We start from the raw sequence: 12,749 nt of genomic DNA, 5'->3' as shown, positions 1-12,749 counted from the left end.
AACAACTTTGACAACATTTAAGAAAGATTCTTGAAAGATTGTAGTCTTTTAACGAATGCCCCTCATTCAAGCTCTACTCAAAAGACTGCCACAGTTCAGTGCGTTTCAACTCAGCAGTCCTCCCACAGCTCAGTGTGTTTCAACCATGAACTGCTTACATGTGATAATGGCCTGAGGGCTACTTTGACCTTTCCCCGTACACATACAAACATAGCTGAGAAGCCTTGGTCATCTATCAGAGTTCTATCAGATCTAACATTGGAAGCATCTACAAACTAACACAACTCAACACCAGAAGGTTTGCTGTATGTGAGTATTTGACATGAGATTGATGAAATGTATCCACATTTTTAAAAAGCTTTCCCTGTAATTATCAGTAATAATGTAAACGGACTGATAGCCAAGTGGCCAGCACTGCAAACTACTGTATACGATGTTTAAAGCAACTGTGAAGTTATGACTGTTTGTCTCCTTTTGTGTATTATTGTGGAAAATCACCCGATCAGTTCAGATTTGGGCTTGCACAACTTCAGGCCTGAACTGAGCTTAACATAAGACGCTCTGCAATGGCCCTGATCTAGCCGCAGAAATAGAAACAAATTCACAAAAATGTGTCTTTTCCTCTCTGGGATTCAGATATGGTGAGAATGTTGTCAGCAGTGTGTAGCCCTGTGCTTACTGCAATGGCCACCAGTGCTATTGGAGAGATTGTGAAAGAGGCTGACCACTTCAACCTCCTTCATTGGCTCCTCATTATAGCCTTCTGCAGACTGCTTTACCAATGGCTATTGATCATGTGGTTTTCCTTTCCCTCTCAATCATTACTTTTGTAACATAAACTGCAATATTCTCCCTTACTTTTCTTTTTCTTTTATTAGAAAAAAAATTAAAGACTTTGAAGACTAAAATAGCCAGTTTTGGGAAACGACACTGACGATTAGTCCAACAGCACTGACACATGTGCTGCTTTTAAGCTCCCCTTTCATTTTCAAAGGATTTTTTAATAAAGTTGAATGCTGATCGCTGGGGTAACTTTCTAAGCGGCTCGTTCTCTATTTTCCCAGGGAGGACAAGCGTCGTCTTTTGAAAATGAGCATTGATGTCGGTCCTTGCGGGTTGCGGTTTTAGCTCGCGGGAGACTCCCGTGCCATCTGTGAGCCTCTCCGCTCGGCTCCGTTTGACGTGGCTTAGCCGGCACCACCGGCTGCACTCCCCGACCGCCCACTGAGAACGCCTGATCCTCTGGCACCGGCGCAACGCAATCACGTCAGCGCCAGCTTGTGTGCCAACTAGCGCACCACCGCTGGGAACCTCTCCTTTTTTTTGTTGTTTTTCTTCTTTTTGTGTGATCTGTCACTCCTCTCTCGCTTTCATTCAAATCTCAGTATCTGAGTGAAAATCCACATTTTCTAATGGTGTCACTTTTTGGTGAGATTTTTTTTTTTCAAAAGTTGTTGGTGGAATACGATGGGTTTAATTGATGACTTAGCAGGTCTGCTGTTGATTACAAATTCAAAACTTCAGTGAGTGACTTCAGCACAGTGAACCTGTAACCCACCAGGTCATCATTAGTCAGTCATAGCCTTAAGGCCCATTCACACCAAGAACGATAACGATAACGATAACTATAAATAAATATCATTCTCGTTAATATGTATGACGACGTTCACACATAAGCTATAACGATAACGACATGAAGAACAATATCGTTGGGGATCACTTTCAGAGCGATTTTCAGAACGATAAAAAGCTAATAGCCAATCAGAACCCATCGAATTTTAACCGTCACATTCATTAACAAGGAGAGACTTATCGTTATGGTTATAGTTATCGTTATCGTTCTTGGTGTGAATAGGCCGTTAGAGGGACCTTGGGCAGCGCCCATGCCAACAGATGGAGGACCTCTTGCGTCATACACGCCTGGCTCTGAGCGAAGATGGTATGCTGAACAATGCCCTCCGAGCTACCCTTGCCGACAATCCCAGAGGAGAGGTCCTTCTTCAGGGACACCATGTTGAGATGGCTCTGAAATAAATCCATGAACTCTGGTCTGTCTTTTGGGCAACACAGTGAGGGTTTTGTCTGCGGGTAGTGGTTAATAATAAATAATAATGATACATTTCATTCAGGGGTGTAGTGGTAAAATAAGAGGTGGGTAAACTATGAATTCTGTGATCACGGTAAGGTGGACTGTGCCATGCGGTATCAGATTTTTAGAAAAGGCATTCAGAACATGTTTGATGATGGTGAAGGTTATTGTCCAATGTTTATACTGTAACAATACAAGTGGCATTAAATGGCTCCTACTGTAGAGTGTTGATGAGTGTACATGTTGTGATTGTGGATAATACACTGTGATTTATAAATGTTAAAAAGTTGCAATTGGTGAATAAACTCTTTTGAGAGGTGGATAAACTCTATTTCTAAAATTTCCCAGGTGGGTAAACTGCATTTACTTGCGTTTAGCCTCCACTACATCCCTGATTTCATTTTTATAGCGCTTTTCAAGACACTTGGATGGGTAAGTATAAGTATAAGTATATATACTCTTTTGATCCCGTGAGGGAAATTTGGTCTCTGCATTTATCCCAATCCGTGAATTAGTGAAACACACACAGCACACAGTGAGGTGAAGCACACACTAATCCCGGCGCAGTGAGCTGCCTGCATCAACAGCGGCGCTCAGGGAGCAGTGAGGGGTTAGGTGCCTTGCTCAAGGGCACTTCCGCCGTGCCTACTGGTCGGGGTTCGAACCGGCAACCCTCCGGTTACAGGTCCGAAGTGCTAACTAGTAGGCCACGGCTGCCACAAAAAAGGGCTTGCGGCAGCTTAAAATGAGGCCAGAACTCCAAGCAGGAGTGGCAGAAGGTTTGCCGTGAGACCGGTGACCTGTGACCTTTCTTGGTCAAGAGGATTTACTTGGCCACGGACCAGTACATGGCTCAGTGGCCCAGACATACGTCAAGGGAAATCCTTTTCAGCATGATGAGGCATTACGTGTAGTATTGTGTATACATCTGTGTGTATGTGTGTTTTGTGTGTGTGTGCTTTTGTATGCATGTGTGTGTGTGTGTGTGTGTGTGTGTGTGTGTGTGTGTGTGTGTGTGTGTGTATGTATGTGTGTGTGCATGTGCTTATGTGTGTGTGTGTGTGTGCGCATGTATGTGTGTGTGCTTGTGTGTGTTTGTGTGTGTGTGTGCATGTATGTGTGTGTGCATGTGTTCATGTCTGTGTGAGTATATGTATGTATCTATCTGGGAGGGATTGTGAGTGTAGTAAGTGAGTGAAAGAGAGAGAGAAAGAGAGAGTGTGTGTGTGTGTGAGAGAATGTGTGAGAGAGTGAGTCAGTGAGTGAGAGACATAGAGAGAAAGAGGGAGAGTGTGTGTGTGTGTGAGAGAGCGAGTGAGTGAGATAGAGAGAGTGTGTATGAGAGAGAGAGAGTATGTGTGTGTGTGTGAGAGAGTGAGTGAGATAGATAGAGAGAGAGTGTGTATGAGAGAGAGAGAGTGAGTATGTGTGTGTGTGTGAGAGAGTGAGTATGAGAGAGAGAGAGTATGTGTGTGTGTGTGAGAGAGTGAGTGAGATAGATAGAGAGAGAGAGTGAGTGAGATAGAGAGAGTGTGTATGAGAGAGAGAGAGTATGTGTGTGTGTGTGTGAGAGAGTGAGTGAGATAGATAGAGAGAGAGAATGTGTGTGTGTGTGAGAGAGTGAGTATGAGAGAGAGAGAGTATGTGTGTGTGTGTGAGAGAGTGAGTGAGATAGATAGAGAGAGAGAGTGAGTGAGATAGAGAGAGTGTGTATGAGAGAGAGAGAGTATGTGTGTGTGTGTGTGTGAGAGAGTGAGTGAGATAGATAGAGAGAGAGAGTGTGTATGAGAGAGAGAGAGTATGTGTGTGTGTGTGTGAGAGAGTGAGTGAGATAGATAGAGAGAGAGAGTGTGTATGAGAGAGAGAGAGTCTTACTTGAGGGGAGGAGTAGAGCAGCCCAGTGACCTCATGCTGCACAATAGCGGCGTTCCCGGGAATGTCTCTGGCTAACACGGGCAATCCCAGATCCATGGCCTGAGGAGCACAGACAGGGAAATCATAAAGCCATCCCTTTGCCCATCAATCCAACAACCCCCTGGGGAACATAATCAGGATTAATGACAGTGTGTAAAGCCTGACATTTGGTGGCATGTCAGAAACCTCTGAGTAACTGCTATGACCAATGCCAACCTTTTCTTAGAGTTAATACGCTCATTCTATTCGAAGAGGCATGCAGGTACAGTAGATTACAAGTCATGCAACTGTGGATGTAAATAAGACATTGGAATATCCACAGTGCAATGCAACTAGAATACCTGATGCAAGTGCTGAAATGCCACAGGGGTTAAAGGAGAAATCCGGCAAATTTTCACATAGAAATCTGTTTCTCGAGGTCACCGAGTACTGTCGGTACGAAATACATGCTCAATGGTGTTTTAAGCCCCCACCGTCAACTTCAAGACAGTGCTGTGACCATTGACTTCAAGGCACCTAACCCTAACCCTAACCCTAGTGCCTTCCATGCAGTGCTGCCTGGAAGACGATGTTGGGGGCTTAAAGGGACACATCGTGTTATTAATCATCTTCGTAAGTCGGTATATGGTTAAATGACTGATTACAGGGCGAATGAAGACTCTTGCCTGCCCCTACTGCCTGTAGGAAGAATATCCCGCTTCCAAGTTCGGTGTACCCTACCTGTGACCTACATCGCGAGAAGCAGAAACAGTTTACATCCTGTATCCCTAGTAGGGTTTAATATTTTTCCCGAAAATGAGATGTATCAAATCCCGGGAAAAGACGACGCATTTCCCGGGAATCCCGGGAAATAGCTGTTTTTTGTAGTTGTTGTTTTTAGCCCAAGTAATGTATGATATCACTCAAATATGCGTTCCCAAATCGCAAACTGACATTTTTATATTATTTGTATCATTATTAGGCCAAAAGAACACAGTTTATGTCCATCGACAAAGTTTGCAATTATCATTTCTGCTGCGTGCGTGATAGGCCTATCTGCCGCAGCACTAACTATGAAATGCCAAGTGGATTGTCTAGGCAACCCTTATAAAACCAATATATTACAGAACTCCATTATAAAAACTGACGAAATCTCCTAAAGTAAACCATAGAATGATTCCTAAACCATTCTGATAAACGAAATCCATGATGTGGCTATTGAGATTTGTTAACGGCTGCAAACGGGAATAATCACTCGAAGTTAACCAAATGTTTCTTTATTAAGGTAGGACAGGCATATTTATCTTTTAAACACCACAAAGTTCAAATAAATGTAATAACCCCCCAGAACACCTGACCATGCACTTTGCGTTTTCATTTTCAAGTCTTTTAAAATGCTCCCATACAAAGCTGGCAGTAGACATCCTTAGGCGGTAGATACTGCTGCGTAGGCTACTGAATGCAACGTTACCGTAAGACAACAATAGACGCGCACTGGAATTTTTTTTAACTTTCATTTCCCGTTTCCCGTCATAACATTTCCCGGGAATCGGGAAATAGTTTTGATCAGATTTCCCGGGAATCCCGTCTCCCGGGATTAAACCCTAATCCCCAGCACAGAGGCAGGCTAACGAAACCCGGCTAGCGATTGTTGCAAACGTGTGTATAATGGCAGAGCCGGAAAAGGCAGCGAAAAGGCAGCAAAAACCCTTGACGGAAGATGCAAAGAAAAGGAAAAGAGCTTCAGACCGAGCGAGGGCTCTCACACGTATCGACACGTACAGACGCTAGGGGAAGCTTCGTAGAGAAAAAGCCCTCAGGCTTGCCTGGTGTTCCTTTAAAACACCAAGTAATGGAAAAAATCTAAAACAATCGGTTTTACCTAACTCGAGTTGCTACAGACAGCAGCTACAGCGCTACACTCTGTGGGCATGTCCGTGAGCTCCCATTTGATGTTATCAATGTTGTTTATATGCCTTGCTAAGATGAACAGAACAGTTGTTTTCAGTGGAGAGGGATATAATATAATAATAATAATAATCATTATTTATATAACACTTTAAATACTATAAATTCATATTTTTATAGCACTTTTCAAAAACCAAGTTCCAACATGCTGCTGAGAGGGACCTTTAAGGAATGTCTCGAAGATAGAGAAAGGTTGTGCAATTTGAAAATAACTGAGGTATGTTTGTTGTCTATTCAAGATCGTGCAATGATAAGATTCTGCATAATTTCAAGGTAAGATACATGCCTGTATTAGTGATAGTTATTAGTCGTATATTATAAAAGTCGTGGTTCGCTTGATTCTCTCTGTGTGGCTGCATATGCTTTACACATGACATGAAACCTTTAGAGTAAAAGTCTGTATGATGTTTTAATGTAATCTGGCTTTTTTTTCTCCCTGTGAGTTGAGCAGCGCGCGCGCGCACACACACACACACACTCGCGCACACACACACTCGTGCACACACACACACACTCGCGCACGCACACACACACACACACACACACACACACACACACACACACACACTCGCGCACACACACACACACACACTCGCGCACACACACACACACTCGCGCACACACACACACACATACGCCTTTGAGCTGCCACACAGAGGCTCTGGAGGACTAGAGCTCCTGGAGCCAGATACCAGCCCTGCCTGGCACCCTGCCTGGCACCCTGACTGGACGTTTGCCCTGGCACACGGATGCTTGAGTGGGCACGGGATAAGGAGATCGGACTGCTCCGCTGTCTCCTAAGCAGCAAGGATCACCTGCTGGCGCGACTCGAGGACAATGCTTAAGGAAATCAGCTTGGCCTGCGCTGCCCTGCTCTGCCAGCTACCACAGCAGCAGAGCGAAGTGCTGCCCGCCCGACACACACTGCTGTTTTTGAGCTCTGAAGGTATCTAATGAGGCACACACACACACACACACACACACACACACACACACACACACACACACACACCAGTGTAGCGTAGTGCTGCCCGCCCGACACACATTGCTGTTGTTGAGCTCTGAAGGTATCTAATGAGGCACACACACACGCACACACCAGTGTAGCGTGGTGCCACACGCCCGACACACAGTGCTGTTGTTGAGCTCTGAAGGTATCTAGTGAGGCAGGCACACACACACACACACCAGTGTAGCGCAGTGTAGCGCAGTGCCGCCCGCCCGACGCACAGTGCTGCTGTTTAGCTCTGAGGGTATCTAGTTTAGTGAGGCTTAGCTGCTCACGGAGTCTCCGAGTCTCACAGACTTATCTCTCCATACGGCAACAACAAGTAGACCTGGGGCGGGGGGGGGGGGGGGGGGGATTGGGCAGTCGAGGACAAACCTTTCTACACACACACAGACACAGACACATACACATACACACACACACACACACACACACACACACACACACACACACACCAGTCTGCTCCAGTGCTGGAGTCAAGTTGTCCAAACATCAGTGTTTTTAGTGTTTGGCTCACAGCATGGGGGGGTGTGTTATATCTAGACATGGTGCTGATACACACATACACTTTCTCTGTCTCTCAACTCTCTTGCACACACACGATCGAGAAAATGATTACTCTCTCTCTATCTCTCTCTCACTCACACACACACACACACACACACACACACACACGCACACATACTAATCAGGGGTGTAAGCCCTCTGTGGATTGTGCTAATCTTCAGTGTTTAAAGCAGATTAAGTGGATTAGTGGCGTGCCCAGTGATAAGAATGGACAGGGAAGAATAGAGCGAGACATGGCAGTGCAGCACTGATAACAGCTTTGTAGCCCGCAAATGAGGAGATAATGAGCAGGAGCCGCATATAGAGGAGCTGGACCACCCACCCACCCACACACACACACGCACGCACACACACATGCACACACAGGTACACACACACACAGATATGCACACAGGTACACACACACACAGACGCGCACACACACATACACACACACACACAAACACACGCAAACACACGTACACACACACAGATATGCACACAGTGGCGTAGGTCTGGTCTGAGCTTTGGTGGGGACACTACTCACCAACCCCCCCCCCCCCCAAAAAAAAAACCCAAAAAAAAACACTCAACTCTCACCAGTCACTATAGATATATAAAATGATCAAAATGTGCTACTGTCCAACTACTATCCATGATTAAAATGTACTGTCCAACTTGATCCAACTATACTGTGTAGCCTACATAATCTGATTTTAATATGCACAGATATGTAGGCTATATTTAACATTTATTTTCTATTTGGTCTGTTATGAAATCATGCATTGACCCATTTAAGCACAGCTCAGTTTTAAGAAACTTAAATACATGCATGCTTAGCATTTTGTGAAAAGAAATCATTAAGGCTACATTGACAAACTCTTAACCGTGAGCTGCCTGTATATTCTCTGATTCTAATAATTACAGATATCTAGGCGATGTAAGCACAGCTCAGTTTTAAGAAATGCTTAAAGCCGAAAGACCATGTTGAATTTTGCTACACTTTATTTAAAAACCGGATTACTCTGGAACAGCTAATACACGGGCATTACACCTTTGTGTTCGGTAAGGTCTGCTGTTTATTCTGATATATGGTTTGTCATGTGTTGCGTGAAGAGTGTGTAGGCCTACGATATTCCACCGAGACGAATGGATGTGGAGATGGCACAGAGAATAATTATTAAATCTCTTGAAGTTATTTTTCTCACGAACTGTTTATAACAGAAAATAGTGGCTAGCCAGCACCGTTTAAAAGCTGAGAAAAGGCTCTTTCATGTGACACATGTGTGATGAGTAGCCTACTTCTCGAGGAGTTCAACAGAGAGGAATGGGTGAATTTGGACGCACTTCATATGCCTTGTAGTGAAGTGAAGCTGAAGCTGAAGCGCTGCGCCATGCTGCGCAGGAGACTGCGGCTCACTGGTAGTTATTACAGGTAACTTCAAATCAGCACGATTTACCCTTATAGGCTACTGCACATTACAAGATCTGTACGAGATGATCCGCAGCACCGAAGTGAGAAATGATTTAACTTGTAGCGCATGTGAGCGCTTTTTTCCCCCATTTCAACCTGAATATTGGTGGGGTCATTTCAGTCGTAATTTGACATTGGTGTGGACACGTTCTTCGGTCCCCACGCAAATCTACGCCCACACACACTAGAATCATTGTGGGGACATGGAGAGGGTTGGTAGATATTATAAGAACCATTTTGAGAACTATGAATGCAAATAAAGATGTTTCCACTGATTATTTAAAAAGGATATGAATAATTTTGGACGTTTTCACAGATGAAAACGCTTCTTTTTTTGATTCCATGTTTCTACCACATTGTCTCACAACCTTTAGCCATTTGGCAGTGTTCAGTCAGAACAAACATATTGGTAAAGAGCAAACCAACATTAAATCAATATTTGCCAGGGGTATGAATAATTTTATACACACACACACACACACACACACACACACACACACAGGCACATACAGGCACATGCACACACACACTTGTGCATAGCTGCTGGAGCTATGGAGGTGTGGTGAAAGCAGATTCTCGTTCTCGCCTTTAAAAGTAATTCTCTATCATGCAGACGCCTGACGCTTGGGACAGGACTGGAGGCTTTGGGCATGCGATGAGAGGTGCTTCAGAAGGAAGCGAGTACCTCTGTGAGACACTGTGCAGAGAGAGACCAAGATAAGAGGGAGACCAAGATAAGAGGGAGGGAGAGAGAGAGAGAGAGAGAGAGGTGAGAGACAGTGAGAGAGAGAATGAGAAAGAGAGAGAGAAAGAGGTGAGAGACAAGAGGCAGGTGTGGAGAGAGAGAGACACTTTCAGCATGGGGAGCGGGTGAGATAACCATCAGAAGGAGATCGAGTGGAACTGTAATTAGGTAAATTGAGAACTTGAGCTTTTTGATCTAGCTAGATGAAAGGGTCACTTCAGATGAAATGGTCAAGCTTCCCTGTTTACCTGGCACAACACTCACTCTGAGTACTATGCTTGTTTTGATTAATTCTACACCTCAGAATTAAGGTCGTCTTGCTGTTAGACCACAAACTGACCTCACTCTGAATGAGCAAAGTGTCACACTGGGAGATTGCTGCCTTTTTATAGATCCACTGGATCAAGCTCAGCTCGTCCCTTGGGTCCAGGTCAAGAAGATAGATGTCTCCAAAGACACGTGCATATGAGCCTTCACAGATTAAACTAAATAGCCCAGTTTATACTGTGGGCCAAACCTGGTCCTTGAACTTAGTTCCTAGCCTAGAGAAGAGTTCACATTACACCTGGAACTTAACTAACAATAAGCCCAGCTCAGCTGGCAGGGCCACGAGACCAAGCCCTGGTAATTCCACATGGTTACTATGGTTATGTGGTAACTGTGGAATGTTGCACAGTGTCTTTGTGGATAGATTGATTGATGAATTTTGTCAGGTAGTTACATGGCCCATAATTCTGTGAACCCAGCAGGAACTCTAGCCCTGGTGCTTGGAGCCTTGGCCAAAGTTCCTGGGTTAAAGTTCCTGGGCTGATGGCTCACAGTATAAATGAGACTAATGAGGTGAACTACCATGTTCATTCCCCGCCATGCCCGAGGAGTGGACTGACCTCTAAGATGGCGGCGGACATGCCCTCCGAGATGGAGCTGTTGACCAGGGCGAAGGAGTGGGTCATGGCGGCGTGCAGCTCATCCTGCTCTCGTTCGGCGGTGTGGTACACTCCTGCCCACCTGCATGCACATGCACACACAAACACACATCGGAGAAACACATGAGAATGTACACATACACACACAGACCCTCGAGGCCTTACCGGTGTGTGGGCACACACGCACACACGTACATGCACACACACGCACACACACAGAATGCGGCCACATAAACACACAGGAGGACATGGACACCTGGTATACAAGGTGCTGCTGAGGTAAATAGAAACCTCGCTACTACATGAGCTAGTCCTGGCAGGAAGCATGCATAAGGATGTAGATCCAGGAATGCACTAATATTTTGTTCGTAGTACCAGTTTGCAACAATTATTAGTTAACACTAAGTTGTAAACACTTCGGAAAAAAATGTTAAAAACTGGATATACCAAAAAACTTTGATGTAATCGCTTCCTGCCAGGACTTTTACTGGCTTTTCCCAAATCACGGAAGTAACGTCGACGCAGCGGTAGATAGCAGCAGAGTAGAAGCCATCAGGCAAGTGTTATTTAAATAAACTCCTGGTGTACTTACAAACTTTGCCTCGTTTTATGAGTACAGAAAATAGTTGTACGACTGTAGAAGTTTTGTACCATTCAGGGCATTATTAGTGGGGTAATTTAAGAGATACTATATAGGTTCCATAAGCGCCTGCAGAAAGTCATTCGTTTCTGACAGCGCTACTCGACCAGGGTTGGACCAAGGGAAAACAGGTTCTGGGAGGGTGTTTGGCTCGGGGTCATGGTGCAAAGGACCCTAGGGTGAAACTCCGAACCATCACTTCAAAAACACATGAAAACATGACAGGCCCACTGCTGTACTTGTGTCCCAACACCTGTTATCTGAACCACTATCTGACCATCAGGTTTGTCTCATGTCTGGCTTTGTCTATGGCACTGGACATGACTGTCCTAGGTGCTGTGATCAACTTTGGCTACTACCCGAGTTAGCCTGTGGGACTAGATGTGACTAGCTCAGGTGCTGGGATCAGGTTTGGCTACTACCCGAGTTAGCCTGTGGGAGCCTGTGTGGACCAGGCGTTGTGATCAGTGCGGTTGTTCTGGTTTTCCCTCGCCGTGGCTTTCATGCCCAAGCTCCAACGGGAGGTGACGCGCGTTGCATGTTAAGTTTGTTTACCCTCCGAATAACGGGCGAGAGTCGCGCTTTGGAAACACTTCTAATGTGAAGAGCCTTGATCTCGCGCTCTTGTCAGGTTCTCCATGCCGCCGTCTCTAGTGCCTTTTGTGCTCGTCTCAACCGCACTCCTCCATCTCTCTAGTCCTCCTTTAAAGTCCTGTCTGTGTGTTCTGTTCATCCCACTAGTTCTCCGTTTCTTTATCTAGAACTCTCTCTCTAGCGTTCTACCAGTCACCTCTCTTCCTCCTTCCTCTCTCTTCTCCTCATCTTCTGTCTCTCCCTTGTTTAAGTCCCTCTCTCTTCTCCTCATCCTCTGTCTTACCCTTGTTTAAGTCTCTCTCTCTCTTCCTCCCTCTTCTCCTCATCCTCTGTCTTACCCTTGTTTAAGTCTCTCTCTCTCTTCCTCCCTCTTCTCATCATCCTCTGTCTCTCCCTTGTTTAAGTCTCTCTCTCTTCTACTCTTCTCCTCATCCTCTGTCTCTCCCTTGTTTAAGTCCCTCTCTCTTCTCCTCATCCTCTGTCTTACCCTTGTTTAAGTCTCTCTCTCTCTTCCTCCCTCTTCTCCTCATCCTCTGTCTCTCCCTTGTTTAAGTCTCTCTCTCTTCTCCTCATCCTCTGTCTTACCCTTGTTTAAGTCTCTCTCTCTCTCTCTTCCTCCCTCTTCTCCTCATCCTCTGTCTCTCCCTTGTTCCAGGGGCAGAGAGAGTCCCTCTCTCTTCTCCTCTCCCAGACTCTGATATCTTTGTCATCCTCTCACTGGTTTGCCTGCGTTCATTTCTGTTTATTCTATTTCTCTCACTCTGTCTGTCTTGTTTTCTCTCTTTCCATCTTCTTCCCTCTTTATTTTTCTCTCATCCTTCCATTCTTTCTTTCTTTCTTTCTTTCAATGTTTCTTTCTTTCCTT

The 12,749-nt window shown here is 45.2% G+C and overlaps 1 protein-coding gene across 3 annotated transcripts in view; it reads right to left on the bottom strand.

Annotated features, from left to right (window-relative positions):
• The window catches only part of glt1d1 (glycosyltransferase 1 domain containing 1), a 64,296-nt gene that overhangs the window by 3,241 nt on the left and 48,306 nt on the right, over positions 1-12,749 (bottom strand). For all 3 annotated transcript variants that reach the window (XM_042099919.1, XM_042099917.1, XM_042099918.1), the window contains exons 10-11: positions 10,612-10,732; positions 3,965-4,063 (exon numbers count right to left, since the gene is read on the bottom strand). In XM_042099919.1, coding sequence (XP_041955853.1) covers positions 3,965-4,063; positions 10,612-10,732 — 220 coding nt within the window. The remainder of the gene's footprint in view (positions 1-3,964; positions 4,064-10,611; positions 10,733-12,749) is intronic.

This window comes from Alosa sapidissima, chromosome 8 (assembly GCF_018492685.1).
Source record: "Alosa sapidissima isolate fAloSap1 chromosome 8, fAloSap1.pri, whole genome shotgun sequence".
NCBI classification, from domain to species: Eukaryota; Metazoa; Chordata; class Actinopteri; order Clupeiformes; family Clupeidae; genus Alosa; species Alosa sapidissima.
This window is presented reverse-complemented; position numbering and strand designations above follow the sequence as displayed.